Below are 15271 nucleotides of genomic sequence, written 5' to 3' on the forward strand. Positions count from 1 at the left end.
TTAATAGACACCCATTTGAGAGAACACTGAGACTTTTTGTATCATATATAACGATGTCACATATGGGAGATCAGTTGAAATACACATGGTGACTTCAAAATTACTTTTAACATATACATATTCCTCATGGTCTAAACGAAATTCATTTGTAAATCACAAATAAAATATAATCCTGATTAATCTCAAAATGTTACTACATATACGTACTATACCTGGCTATACACACGGCTTACGTATATGGTTTGCCATGTATATAGAGATCTATACATCCAGCTCTCATTATCCAAGGCTGTATACACGGCCTCCGTGTATATAGCCACTTCACAAACTAAATGTACCATGACTAAACAATAGAGTTGTTCCCCTTGTAAAATGTCAGCGCCCTAAGATTTGTTTGAACGTGATAACGATATGAATAAGTTTCCTGTTAGTCTGAATGACCGTAGACATCATGAAGCAGGGCGAATTAATTTCAGATAGTGATCTTGTAAACTTTAATACTAATAACTCAAAAAGTGGCAGACCTGCATTGACAAAAGCCGGTTTCGTTATTTTAGGTGTTTCGGGAGCTTGTTTTTTTGGCGTGTACGCCGTTGCCACCCCATTTTTGTTGCCCGCTTTAAGACGAATCTGTCTTCCATTTGTACCAGCAACTGCGAATCAAGTCACTAATGTGTTTTCTGCATTACGAGGTCGTTCGGGAACTCTGATAGATATTGGAAGTGGTGATGGGAGAATTGTAAGGAACAAATATTTTGTTAGTTTTGGACTCCGTTACAGTTACTAAGCGGTTAGTTCATAAAAATAAACTCGAATGTAAATGCACATTGCATTTACATTCGAGTTTATTTTTATGAACTACTAAGCGGTAGTCCGATAGGACTGTCTGTCTGACTATTTACCCCAAGATGCCCCAAAACATCACCAAAACACCACCAAGACACCACCAAGATACTCCAAGACTCCATAAATATTTGTAAAAATTAATTAAAATGTACTATTTTATAAAATATTTAGTGGAAAATGAAGTAAAAGAATTCATTTTAAGCCTTAATGACAGTCGATTGATAAAGGAGATAATCGACTATTTACCCCAAGACACTGCAAGATACCCCCCAAGACACTGCCTATTTACCCCAAGACACACACGATACCCCTAAAACATACAAAATAACTCATATACCCCCAAGGCTTTAAAATGTATATAATTTTATTTTTAAAAGAGGTACACATTTTCTTGCTGTTGGTGGTATATATATATATATATATATATATATATATATATATATAGATAGATAGATATGGCACACGTTACAACAAAATGGTCTGTAGTGAACAAAGGGCCGTGTAGTGTAATGTCATATAGCAGACTGCACGACAGGAACGGTTGATATTATATGCTCCTACTCACTGACATATCACAATCCATCCATATACTATATTGAAATACTCAGTTGGGATTAGGCTAAAACGGCACCATTTTCGTTGGCGAAAACGGAACCAATTTGGCTAAAATGGCACCTCAATATTTTGGCAAAAACATAATTTTTGTGCTCTGTTTTTTTTTTTTTAAATATAGGACCTAACAGTTGAACGATCGATGCATTGTGTTATGTCTGGTCCGAACATCCATTCCATCCCTGAGATATACTTAAAATAGTCCGTCCGATCCTCCTACAAATATGTTTTTTGTAAATAAGTTTACAAAGTCAAAACATTTTATTTATTTTGTTTGTTCAGAAAACACAAGAAAGATGATATATAAAAGGCACCTAAAAATAATAACTGTTATTGAATTTAGTAAATTACATATTAGGTGGCACATTTTTCAGTCGGGCTGGTCTAAATGGTATATTTTAAAATAATATTAACTTTAATATATTAAACTACATGTATTTATAATTTAAAGCCCTGGAGGAAAGGTTAGCAAAGGGGTGGGCCAATCTGGTGTATGTTCAAACAGGCAAGCACCTAAGATATATCATTGTTTACAACTTGAAACGATTCTTGTTCCATGTTAGCCATACACTTAAAAATATCTGGTGCCATTTCAGCCAACACTAGGTTCTATTTTGTCCATAGTTTTTTATGCCGTTTTAGCCAACGCTATTATGTTCCGTTTTGGCTTGGGGTCGTTTTGGCTATAACCCAGTCAATTGATTAATGACCATTTATTGTAATATTCTGCTACAACTTATTGTGATATTCTGCTACAACTTATTGTGATAGGATGGTCTATATTATGACCATCTATATTAAAATGTGTATCCCCCACCCACTACTTATTGTGATATTCTACTACAGAGGACAATGCATGACAAACAGGTCCATTGTAGATAAAGGGCAGTGTAATGTGATGTTGTATAGCAGGGAACATCACAGCCTATATTGTACATCCACAACGTACTGCAATATTCTTGTTTTAATAATGTTTGATTATACATTTTTAAACATTGGGTGCTGTTTCAGCTAATGTTAGGTTCCGTTTTGTCCAGTTTGGTTCCGTTTTTGCTAGGGGGTAGTTTTTACTATAACCCGTAGAAAGAGTTTTGTTATTATTGGACCTAGAATGGAAAATTCACTTAATGTGTGCCTTGACAAACCAAACACATATCAAATAATTATAATGCACATTGAATATGGTTATTTTAGTTGTTGCTAACCAAGATTGGTTCCAAAGTACATGTACAACGAATCTATTCTAGTCTTCACCAGGAAAGGTGAGCGGTCTCTTCTGCTCCCCTCCACACTCGCCAGGGCCCGATAACATAAAGCACTCGTAACACTTACGTCAGACGTACGCCTCACATTATGTATGGTTTACGTCTGACGTAAAGGTTACGAATGCTTTATGTTATCGGGCCATGGAGTGTTTTAGGAGAGAAGGAAGGAAGGAAATGTTTTATTTAACGACACACTCAACACATTTTATTTATGGTTATATGGCGTCGGACATATGGTTAAGGACCACACAGATATTGAGGGAGGAAACCCGCTGTCGCCACTTCATGGGCTACTCTTTTCGATTAGCAGCAAGAAATAGCCCAATGAGGCCACCGATGCTGCAAATTGATCGCTGTACAGTAACATTTTAAATGAATTTCTTTTGAAACTTCATGCGATAGCTCGCCCTGGCATCATTTAAGGGGAGCGATTTTCAGCTTCCCTTAATTTTACTCATGACTAAGACTGCAGGGCCGTACCCTCCGTGGGGAGGGGAGGGCAGTTGCCCCACTAAGAATCTCCCTTTTTTTCTTCTTTTTTTTAACTCCAGAAAATAGCATACACATCTCAGGATTTAAATTGTATAGGGTTTTCATTTTTTTAATAAAAAGTAGTGCACGTTCGGCCCTGGACTGCATAAGATGCATGTTTTCTGTTAAATCGCAGTCTAAAAAAATTGGAGCATTTGTGATTTTCATACATTTAAAAATTAATATGCTACCTACAGTACTGTTTGTTTGCATTCACAGCCTCACAGTCAGAAGTGCAGACATCTGACCTGCCAACACAACTGATGTGTCAAAACTTTTGTTACCTTTTATTTTCAAAATTAATTTTTCTACACATGAACTGAAAAAGGGCCAAATAAACATGTCCCATTGCATATAGCACCTGTAATACATACATACATACATACATACATACATACATTTGTATATTAAAAACATGTCTGCATTGTGTTTAGAAATATTGTATTATGGTTTTCCTGATAATTTCACTTAAATCACATTACATCCTAAGCCAGATTGGGCTGTTGTTTATAATTGTGTATTAATATTTTAAATACTATAGGTGATTGAAGCAGCAAAGCGTGGTTTCCAGGCCTCGGGGGTAGAACTGAATTCCTGGTTAGTGTGGTATTCACAGTGGACGGCTTACAGACAAGGCTTTACTACAAAAGCTACTTTCTTCCGAAAAGATTTGTGGAAGGTAAAAGCTTTAAAAAATGTATTTTGTGTTTTTATTTCTTTTTTTCCCCCATGAAAATGTGGGAAATGCTGGCCAATGCAAGTAGATTCTATATTTATTATACACATGGTTCAAGTACATGTGTAATAACAAGTAATAACGTGACCAATGCAAGTAGATACTATATTTATTATACATATGTAGTGATTTCCCTAGAAATTAGGCAAGGCATGGTAGACCAAACACTTTTGGGGCATTTTTACAATTTTCGGGGCACTTGTTTTTCATCAAAAACACACAAAAATTAATTGAAATAAACATTACTGTAATTTATATGCTTCCTTTAATAAATGAATGGCAAAAGATTTTATTAATTAATAATACCTTTTGGGGTGTTTTATAAAGACAATTTTAGAATTAATTACTGAAAAAGGCTTGTTTAATCTCAGGGCAGCATGGTGCTGATTAAGGCAAGATGGTGCTAGACTATTGAGGCATGGTGCTGCACCATGCTAAAACAAGCTAGGAAAAACACTAATATGGTTCAAGTACATGTGTAATAACAAGTAATAACGTGACCAATGAAAATAGATACTATATTTATTATACACACGGTTCAAGTACATGTGTAATCATAGGCGTACGACTCGGGGGGCAGGGGGGGGGCAATTGCCCCCCCCCCCCCCCCCCCCCCCCCCCCCCCCAAATTCGGGCAAAACGGAAAAATTCGGGCAAATTTTATCTCGGGGAAAATTTCGGGCAAATCAACCCCTCCAGCCCCCCTAAATCAAAGAGTCCCCATATGCCCATGTGTGTAATAACAAGTAATAACATGACTAATTCAAGTAGATACTATATTTGTTATACACATGGTTCAAGCACATGTAATAACAAGTAATAACGTGACCAATGCAAATAGATACTATATTTATTATACACATGGTTCAAGCACGTGTGTAATAACAAGTAATAACTTGACCAATGCACGAACGATTTTCAAACATGGAGACCTTATGACACTTAAATGTTTTAAACCAAAATCACACACTGCAGTATATCAGCCACCCACTTCCTCCGCATCACAGGCCTGGGGAATGTCTTTGTTTTGTAAGTACATAATAATATTATTCAAGTAACCACACATGTATAATATTATTTTTTATAACAATTACCCAACATCCTGATATAGATACATGTAAACTAGATACGGCCGTTAGGATTTATTAGTTTATTTCTTGGTGGGTGGGTGTTGGGCCTGCCTGGTGTATTAGTAGAACTAACATTATCTTTAAGTTTACATAGTATCCAGGAGTTACATACATGATACATTTAAATCTATTTTGTTTTTCAGACAAACATGTCACCATATAGAAATGTTGTTATCTTTGGTGTGGAACAAATGGTGAGTGGTTTTTATATTTTTGTAGCAATTACAATATTTTATTTGTTTAATTTGTTTTTAACATTTTTGGATACAATTTTACAATGTAGCAAACATTTGCAATGGATATAAAATTTTACAAATATTAAAATAATAATGTTAAACGCAATGACATCATTCTGTATAGGCTGACATCATGGAATGGGTCTGTCTTGCATAGCTAGTGATGGGAGAAATTAATTTTAGTATGTATATATTATATTGTAACAATATTATATATAAATATAGTTAGATTTAAAGGTGATATGTCAAAGTTGCAATAATGGCAGACTGATTCAATGGCAGTTCCCACCCAAAAATATTTATTAATATTTGCTTTGAAACAAAGTTTATACCTTCAGCTATATGCCTATACAAATATACAACCAAATAATTCCATTTACTAGTAGAAAAAAAGTTTTAGGGGGGAATCTTAAGTGTGTGTCACACACATTAACTAAGGGACAGAACGTAGCCCAGTGGTAAAGCGTTCACTTTATGCGCAGTTGGTCTGGGATCGATCCGCGTTGGTGGACCCATTTGCGCTGTTTCTCACTCCAGCCAGTGCACCATGACTGGTATATCAAAGGCCGTGGTATGTGCTATCTTGTCTGTGGGATGGTGCATATAAAAGATCCCTTGCTGCAAATTGAAAAGAGTAGCCCATGAAGTGGCGACAGCGGGTTTCCTCTCTCAAAAATCTGTGTGGTCCTTAACCATATGTCCGATGCCATATAACCATAAAATAAAATGTGTTGAGTGCGTTGTTAAATAAAACTTTTCCTTCCTTCCTTCAACACACTAAATGTATCCTTAATTCTTTACGGTAAACTGACAAAGAAACAAAGATGGTGACCTTGCTATATTTAACCACAAATTATTCAGAAAACCCATTTTGTTCAGTTAAAGACTTTTTAAAACTATTATTATTCTAGAATTAATTATGGAAAGATTATGCAGAGGAACGATTAATTTTTAGTTACTTATTACAAATAAATGTGAAAAAAACTAAATACTGTAGTGTCAACTTTGACATAGGACCTTTAATCTTTTGTTAAAATACTGGTGTTGATCAAACCATAAGCATACGTGACAGGGGAGATCATCAGAGTGTCAACTGCCTTTCAGTGCTGGAGCAAATCTTCGTATTAGGGCAAAAACAATGGACATGTTTGGGCAAAATGAGCTACCAGGGCTCGCGCTGTCGGTAGCCAAATTAGCCAATGGCTAATTTTGACAAAAAATGGCTAATAAAATTTGCAAGTGGCTAAAATTTTGGCTGATCCGTTTTCTATCACCAGAGGTGAACAAATGGTTACATAATCTATCCGACACATCAAACATAATAATAATACCAAATATTCAATTAGCGTTTTTTAATATGGCTAATAAAAATTCCATTGGCTAATTTTGTGGCTACAGGTATATTTGATCCAGGGTGAGCCCTGGCTACCATAAAATCTTTTAACTGTGTGTTTACATCTTTTACTCATAATATTAGTTGTAATCTGTTAAAAGTTAAAGTTTGTTTAACGACACAACTAGAGTGCATTGATTTATTAATCATCAGCTATTGAATGTCAAACATTTGGTAATTCTGATGCATAGTCATCAGAGGAAACCCGCTAAACAAGAGATCTTTTATATGCACTTTCCCACATAAAGATAGGAAAGCATATACATGTACCACGGTCTTTGACCAGTTGTGGCACACTGGTTGGAACAAGAAAAATCCCAATCAGTTGAATGGATCCACAGAGGTGGTTCGATCCTGTGACGCAAGCACCTCCAGCGAGCACTCAACTGAGTGACTGAACTAAATCCTGCCCAATCTATTCTATGTCAAAATGCATCATGATTTGTTTGGAACCATATATAGTTGTTGGTAGTAATACATATTTGAATAAATGTTGTTATCCAGATTCAGGATTTTTAAAATTTTTAATTTAATTTTGGCAAAAGTCAGTTCCTCCCCCCTCCCCCTCTCCCCCCCCCCATCCTGAAAAAACCCAATGGTAGTCTGTACGCCCATGGATGTAAATTTTTAAACATAATATTTTTTAAAACCTTTAGACTATAATTGTAGCAATATTTTGCTATATGATTAGCTATTATTAAACCCTTTGGCAGTTAATAAAAATATTAATTTATCATTAGACATATTATTGACTTCTGACTCTTAACAAGTCGGGGATCGGGGGGGGGGGGGGGGGGGGGGGGGGGGAGACGTATCCCAGTGGTAAACCATTTGCCTGATGTATGGTCAGTTTAGGATCGATCCCCGTTGGTTGGCCCATTGGGCTATTTGTTCCAGCCAGTGAACCACGACTGGTATATCAAAGGCTGTGGTGTGTGCTATCTTGTCTGTGGGAGGGTGCATATAAAAGATCCCTTACTACTAATGGAAAAATGTAGCAGGTTTTCTCTCCAAGACTAAGGGGCGGGACGTAGACGAGTGGTAAAGCGCTCGCTCGATGACCGGTCGGTTTGAGATCGATTCCCGTCGGTGGGCCGATTGGGCTATTTCTCGTTCTAGCCAGTGCACCACGACTGGTATATCAAAGGCCGTGGTATGTACTACCCTGTCTGTGGGATGGTGCATATAAAAGATCACTTGCTGCTAATTGAAAAAGAGTAGCTCATGAAGTGGCGACAGCAGGTTTCCTCTCTCAATATCTGTGTGGTCCATAACCATATATCTGACACCATATAACCGTAAATACAATGTGTTGAGTGCGTTGTTAAATAAAACATTTCTTTTTTTCTCCAAGACTATATCAGAATTACCAAATGTTTGACATCCAATGTCGATGATTAATAAATCAATGTGCTCTAGTGGTGTTGTTAAACAATTAAAACATTTTTTTTTTTGACAAACAAATTGATGACTGTGTTACATTACATACTTGTACATCCCTTTAGTTGTATTTAAGATTTTATCAATCAACTTATCTTGTCACAATGTTATATCATTAAAACCCCACTTTGTTTCACAAAGGTCATATTGTTTTGTATTTGTTTTTGGTAGATGGAGCCACTTGAGAGGAAGTTGGACATGGAGCTCCCGCCAGATGGCGTTGTGGTGGCGTGTAGGTTTCCATTTCCAACATGGCAGCCATCTGTTGTGGTTGGCTCCGGTGTGGACACTGTGTGGTTGTACAGGAGGAGTCACATACATTTATGACTCAGATTTCCGGTGTGAACACTGTGTGGTTGTATAGGAGTCACATACATTTATGACTCAGATTTAGTATGCCAGTGACAGACTGTTTACTGTCTGGATCCGGTGTGGGCACTGTGGATATACAGGAGTCACGTACATTTATGACTCAAATTTAATATCCTGGATGACAGACCGCTTAATTACCGTCTGGATCCAGATATAATCACCCTCACAATGCATGCAGGGCTCAAACTTACGAATCTGTTACCAACAGCAATTCTGAAATATTTTTGCCACAGGCAAAATTCTCACCAACGGCAATTTTAAATTAGTAACTTTTGCAACAAATATAAAAACCAAAAATAGTCCTTTCAATGGACAGCAATTCAAATTGCAGCTACAGCAATTGCCATCGGTGCAGTCATTAATTTCGAGCCCTGCAATGGGCTCATTAATTTCGAGCCCTGCAATGGGCTCTGGGTTTTCACCCCATCCCAACCAGTGCCTGGTATAGGTACATCTAAGGTAGTGGTATGTACTGTCATGTCTATGGGAAAGTGCACAGAGCTGGTTTAAGGATCCGCGGGGTCTGTAGCACAAATAACAGCGGGGCCCCCTTCCCAGGATATATATTTTGCAATCCTCTCGGGGAGAGGGGGAAAATGACCTGGGCAAAATAAATGTACACATCGTGGGGCCCCCTGAAGTGCGGGATCCGTAGCACGTGTACGACTAGGATAAACCGGCTCTGAAAATGCACATAAAGCATCCCCAGGATTAGTCCATGTGGTAGAAGCAAGTTTCTAGATTATGTCGAAATAGCTACATGTTTAGACCCCATTAACGAACTGAGAAGCAAGTTTCTAGATTATGTCGAAACAGCTACATGTTTAGACCCCATTAACGAACTGAGAAGCAAGTTTCTCGATTATGTCGAAACAGCTACATGTTTAGACCCCATTAACGAACTGAGAAGCAAGTTTCTCGATTATGTCGAAACAGCTACATGTTTAGATCCCATTAACGAACTGTGAAGCAAGTTTCTAGATTATGTCGAAACAGCTACATGTTTAGACCCCATTAACGAACTGAGAAGCAAGTTTCTAGATTATGTCGAAACAGCTACAAGTTTAGACCCCATTAACGAACTGAGAAGCAAGTTTCTAGATTATGTCGAAACAGCTACACGTTTAGATCCCATTAACGAACTGAGAAGCAAGTTTCTAGATTATGTCGAAACAGCTACACGTTTAGACCCCATTAACGAACTGAGAAGCAAGTTTCTAGATTATGTCGAAACAGCTACATGTTTAGACCCCATTAACGAACTGAGGTGGGGCTTTCCTTTCCTTTCTTTATCCTCTTTATCTTAGGCTACATCATTTATTGATGTTCTGGAAGTCATCTTTATAAATCAGTATTTTCCCTTGAAATTTGTCAAGGCATGGCAACTAAACACTTTTGAGGCATTTTCCCCATTTTCAGGGCACTAGTTTTGTTTCATTAAAGACAAAACATTTGAAATGAAAATAAATGTACATAATTAATGTGCTTTTTTTTCTTGTTTTTTTTTAAATAAATGAATGGCAGTTTATAACAGGGATATTTTATTATTTAATAATGCACTTTCTGATTGTTTTATAAAGGCAATTTTAGAATTAATTATTAAAAAAGGCTTATTTAATATCAGGGAAGCATGGCACTGATTATGGTTATATGGGGTTAGACCACTGAGGCATGGTGCCACACCATTCTAAAACACTATACGTATAAATTATATACTCATTGATTCAACTGAGGCTGCATGTCTACGGGCGTTTTTCCCATTCCAACCAAACATGACTAGGATAGCAACATGGTGTTGTGTTTTTACCCTATATGTAATCTGTGTGTAATGATATATTTTGTAATAAATATGCAGATTTGTTCTGTCTAGTATTGTTTTTATTTACAGGGATCGATCCCCATCAGTGGACCTATTGGGCTGTTCCTCGTTCCAGCCAGTGCACCACGACTGGTATATCAAAGGTCGTAGTATGTGCTATCCTGTCTGTGGGATGGTGCATATAAAAGATTCTTTGTTTCTAATGGAAAAATGTAGCGGGTTTCCTCTCTAAAGACTATATGTCAAAATTACCAAAGGTTTGACATCAAATAGCTGATGATTAATAAACCAATGTGCTCTAGTGGTGTTGTTAAACAAAACAAACTTTTAAAACTTTTTTTCCCCCCAATAACTGATGATTATGTGCTCTAGTGGTGTCGTTAAACAAAACAAGCTTTATTTACAGCTGTTGACTGGAAGACAACTAGTCATATAAGACAATATGATTGGTGCTGGAGTATTACAACAGGCTAGTAGTACACGTATGTATATGAGCTATGGGTATTGTTGGTGACCCAGTCTTTACCTTCCTGCCCCGGAGTTGGTCACTGGCGAAGTCGGAGGCCAAATCCGAGGTGGGCATGCCTGAACCCTTGTGGATATGGGCACGTAAAAAGAGTTCCCATCCCATCCATCCAGTCTTTATTGCAACCATTGTATGTGTACACTAGTTAAGGGGACACTAGTTAAGGGGACAGTTTCCCATTTTTAAAAGCAAACATAAACTAGTTAACAATAATAAACAACATAGATTTAATACACATATCTGCATCCATATGACACACACAACACACACAGACGTTCATAATATCATACATACGTTCACGCACACCACAAAGTATGTTAACAAATGAATACTTAACCAACTCCTTTGACTTGGGCAAGGGTTCTGCAGACATTTTTTGATCTTTGTATTGTTAATTTCTGTGAATTTTGATACCCGAAGCATGGTGTTTTAACTATTTTCAAGAATAACATTTACTTTATCAGAATCACTCCGAATAAAAGTGAACACTTGAAGCCAACAAAAGCTGGAGTGAGATCTCGGAGTTACATGTGTATGTACATTTATTACACACCACTGTCGTGGTTGGGCCATCGGTCTACAGGCTAGTCGGTACTGGGTTCGAATCCCAGTCGAGGCATGGAATTTTTAATCCAGATACCGACTCCAAACCCTGAGTGAGTGCTCCGCAAGGCTCAATGAGTAGGTGTGAACCACTTGCATCGACCAGTGATCCATAACTGGTTCACCAAAGGCCATGGTTTGTGCTATCCTGCCTGTGGGAAGCACAAATAAAAGATCCCTTGCTGCCGTAAAAGAGTAGCCTATGTAGCGACAGCAGGTTTCCTCTAAAAACAGTGTCAGAATGACCATATGTTTGATGTCCAATAGCCGGAGATAAGATAAAAAATCAATGTGCTCTAGTGGCGTCATTAAATAAAACAAACGTTACTTTATTACACACTAGTGTAAGATATTGCTCATGTCATAACAATCGCTCAGTATCTAACTAGTGTAATATTGGCGGGACGTAGATCATTTGCTGCCCCAATTTGTAGAAATAATGTGTAGTAGATCTCGACATCTGTTTACTTCTGCGTTGCAGCTTGTTTGCAGTTGGTTTGTAATAAATAAAACACTAAACTAGCTTGCCTGTCATACCATTTTTTATGAAACTCGTAAACAGGGTTGGTATCTGATGAGCGAAAGCGAGTTAGATACCAAAACTATTCACTCATTTCATAAAAATGTTATGACAGGCAAGCTAGTTTAGTATTCTGTATGTATAGAACCTGATGGGTCTTCACTTGAAACTGTTCACTCATTTCATAAAAATGTTATGACAGGCAAGCTAGTTTAGTATTCTGTATGTATAGAACCTGATGGGTCTTCACTTGAAAGATTATTGCCTGCTAAATATTAGCATCAAACATGGAAGCCATCCTTTAAAACAATTATAAGTACCCGGTATTATCCGATCACAGAATCGTACATGTGAGCTACAGATTAAAAAATAGATTTTATTAATCTCCTTGTAAAAGTGTACAGTACTTCTCAAAAAACAAGCAAAACAAACTTGTAGGCATCCCACAGTCATTAAAAAGCATGGAAAATAAAACAGTCATGGAATTTTGTTCTTCAAAAAGAAATGGAATTTCATCTCGGAGCTGGCACCACTTTGTAACATAATTAGTTTAACATCACGGCTATACTGCAGGTTTTAAATTTATCAATTTTAACTATAATAAACAATTCTCATATGTGTACCTATTGTAATTAAGGTAAGAATTGCATACATTAATATATTACGGGGACATACATAAAGTATGCCCAGGGGTGAGGGAGGTGGGGTGGGGGTGGTTTGTGGATATGATGTGGCAAAGACATTACAGGGGAGACAAGTTTGCCGACAAAGTACCTACCTAAAAATAAACTAATATGTTGTAAAGTACGGTCTGGCGTGCTTTCCCGGTATTCAGTAGCTGCTGTTATGGATGCTCGACAATATAACTGAGGTGTAAGGATACACAGACGAAGGAAGAACCTACGATGTGACGGTCACAGTAACCTAATGTAATAAAATATATAATTATGGTAGGCCAGTAACTGTTGTTGGTAAAAACATCTTCTTTAGGTATAAATATTTCACAATTTCATTACTAGTTGTAAACTTTAAAAATCAATTATCTTAAAATGTGAAAAGAGTGACATCTTATGTTATTCCCGTGGGCCCTTCAAATATGTATTTGAAGCACTCTTGCATTTGGCATGGAGAGGTTTCATGCCACTGATGCTAGAACATCATTAAAATCACATTGCCACAATTAGAGCAGGTCTAAAAGTCATTAGAGACTTCTATGATGAACTAACACCAGATGTCTTCAAAAATACCATGGCTAATCAACAGTTAAATCATCGTTTCTATTACTTCTCAAAGTATATGCATTTTGTGAGAACGGCCAATGGGTTAGCTACATGGACATGGTAGGAGACATTGTACTGGGACTGATACGAGCATCGCGAGAAGGTGATTGGAACCTACATATGGCTTCAGTATGTTCACCCATCCCATAGTGCTTACCTACGACAGACTGATCTATGCACGTTATTTGGTTGCATATTATACAGAGATGTCTCAGCTACCAAAAAGTTTTATCGAAGGTGCATTCTCTGTTCAGATAGTACTGACAAATCCATGTGGCAAATACCAGTTTATCAGACGTGGAGAAACTGTCACTAAGGACACCAACACACCATGCTGAACCTGCCGTTTTAGTCTGAAATAGTGCCAGTAAGTCGGTACTACCTGACTGATGAATATTAGAGTGGATATGTAGGAATGGGCTTGAGCAAGAGTGATCTTCATAAGGCAGAAGTGAGCAATCGGCGTATAAAGAAAGATGAGCACTCAGTTGCATCAATAGTGGGTGTCATAGATGATTTTGTGAGTCTTTTTCAAGAATCCGTTGATTTACAAAACATCTTTAATGCTACTCTAACTCCAAAGGACATTGCTGATGACATATCTAGGGCTTAAATGCTAGGAGAAGAGCTATATGAAACATTCAAGGTACAGCGTCTTGACAGTGATCCTCCAACAGTAACATTCCATGACCCTCTCCCAAAAGCTATGTTAAAAACATTCACACATACCAATAAAGGAACAAAAATCATGACAAATGGTCAGACAATGATGCTCAAATCAACAACAAACTTGTTTAGTACCTTGATCCTAATGGCACAGACACGAGATATTGAAATGAGGGATGAGAGAAGTTCTCGAATATCCTCTTGGCCCTGTTACCTGGTCTAGCTACTGCTGATGGGATGTTAAGCAAGACCAGCAAATCTGTTCTTTCGAAGACTCTGCAGAAGAATGCAGCATCTCATAGCAATACTGCCCTATGATTGGAGCAATATGTGCTGGTCAGAGAAGTTTTTCAGTGTGTTAACTGAATAAATGTTGGGTTTAGTTGGTGTAGTTTTTTATATACACATGTATGTTTCTGCGTTTTGTAAGGCCTCGATATAAAAGCAAACGTGATGTCGTCATATTAGTTTTTTTAGTAGTATTTTTTGTTTATTTAAAGATACCACTAGAGATCAAGGATTTTATATTAATTATGTCACATACTTTCACCCCTCTTGAAGAGTATTCCATAAAAAACATAAAATGGCAGACGGCAGAAAACAGCATGTATTTTGCCCTATGCTATCTCAGCGAAGTCGATATTTGTCACATTGTTACAGTATCATGTGTGGAATCTGTGTCACTGTAATAGTTTTTTCACAACTTGTGTCTGGACAAACGTTTAGGCAAATGTAACGGTAATTAAAGGTAGGAGAGTAATTTATCGTAGTTGTTAACAATTTGGTTTGGACTTAGGTCGGTCACGTGGCATTGAGCTACACAGGTGATTCTTTAGTTGTAGATTCTCACATGAGCTACTGACTGCATACACAGTATTAACACTTTAATTAAAAACTGTTTGTTTTGTTTAACGACACCACTAGAGCACACTGATTTATTAATCATGGGCTATTGGATGTCAAACATTTGGTAATTCTGACTCGTAGTCATCAGACGAAACCCGCTACATTTTTCCATTAGCAGCAAGGGATCTTCTACATGCACTTTCCCACAGACAGGATAGCACATACCACGGCCTTTGATATACCACTATGGTTGTTAACTTTTGAATACTTGAGGGGTGGGATTTAACTCAGTCGATCGGCTGAGCTCTCGCCTGAGGTGTTTGCGTCGCAGGATCGAACCACCTCAGTGGATCCATTTAACTGATTGGTTTTTCTCGTTCCAACCAGTGCACCACACTGGTCAAAGGCAGTGGTATGTGCTTTCCTGTCTGTGGGAAAGTGCATGTAAAA

At 37.5% G+C, this 15271-nt stretch overlaps 1 protein-coding gene across 1 annotated transcript; it reads left to right on the forward strand.

Annotated features, from left to right (window-relative positions):
• Positions 1–380: 380 nt before the first annotated feature.
• LOC121385449 (ATP synthase subunit C lysine N-methyltransferase-like) lies at positions 381–10422 on the forward strand. Its single transcript, XM_041516136.1, has 4 exons — positions 381–739; positions 3796–3933; positions 5264–5314; positions 8361–10422. The coding sequence occupies exons 1-4, from the start codon at positions 437–439 to the stop codon at positions 8514–8516; spliced, it is 648 nt and encodes a 215-aa protein (XP_041372070.1). The 5' UTR covers positions 381–436; the 3' UTR covers positions 8517–10422.
• The last annotated feature ends 4849 nt before the right edge of the window (positions 10423–15271 follow it).

The sequence above is a fragment of the Gigantopelta aegis genome, chromosome 11, assembly GCF_016097555.1.
Source record: "Gigantopelta aegis isolate Gae_Host chromosome 11, Gae_host_genome, whole genome shotgun sequence".
NCBI classification, from domain to species: Eukaryota; Metazoa; Mollusca; class Gastropoda; order Neomphalida; family Peltospiridae; genus Gigantopelta; species Gigantopelta aegis.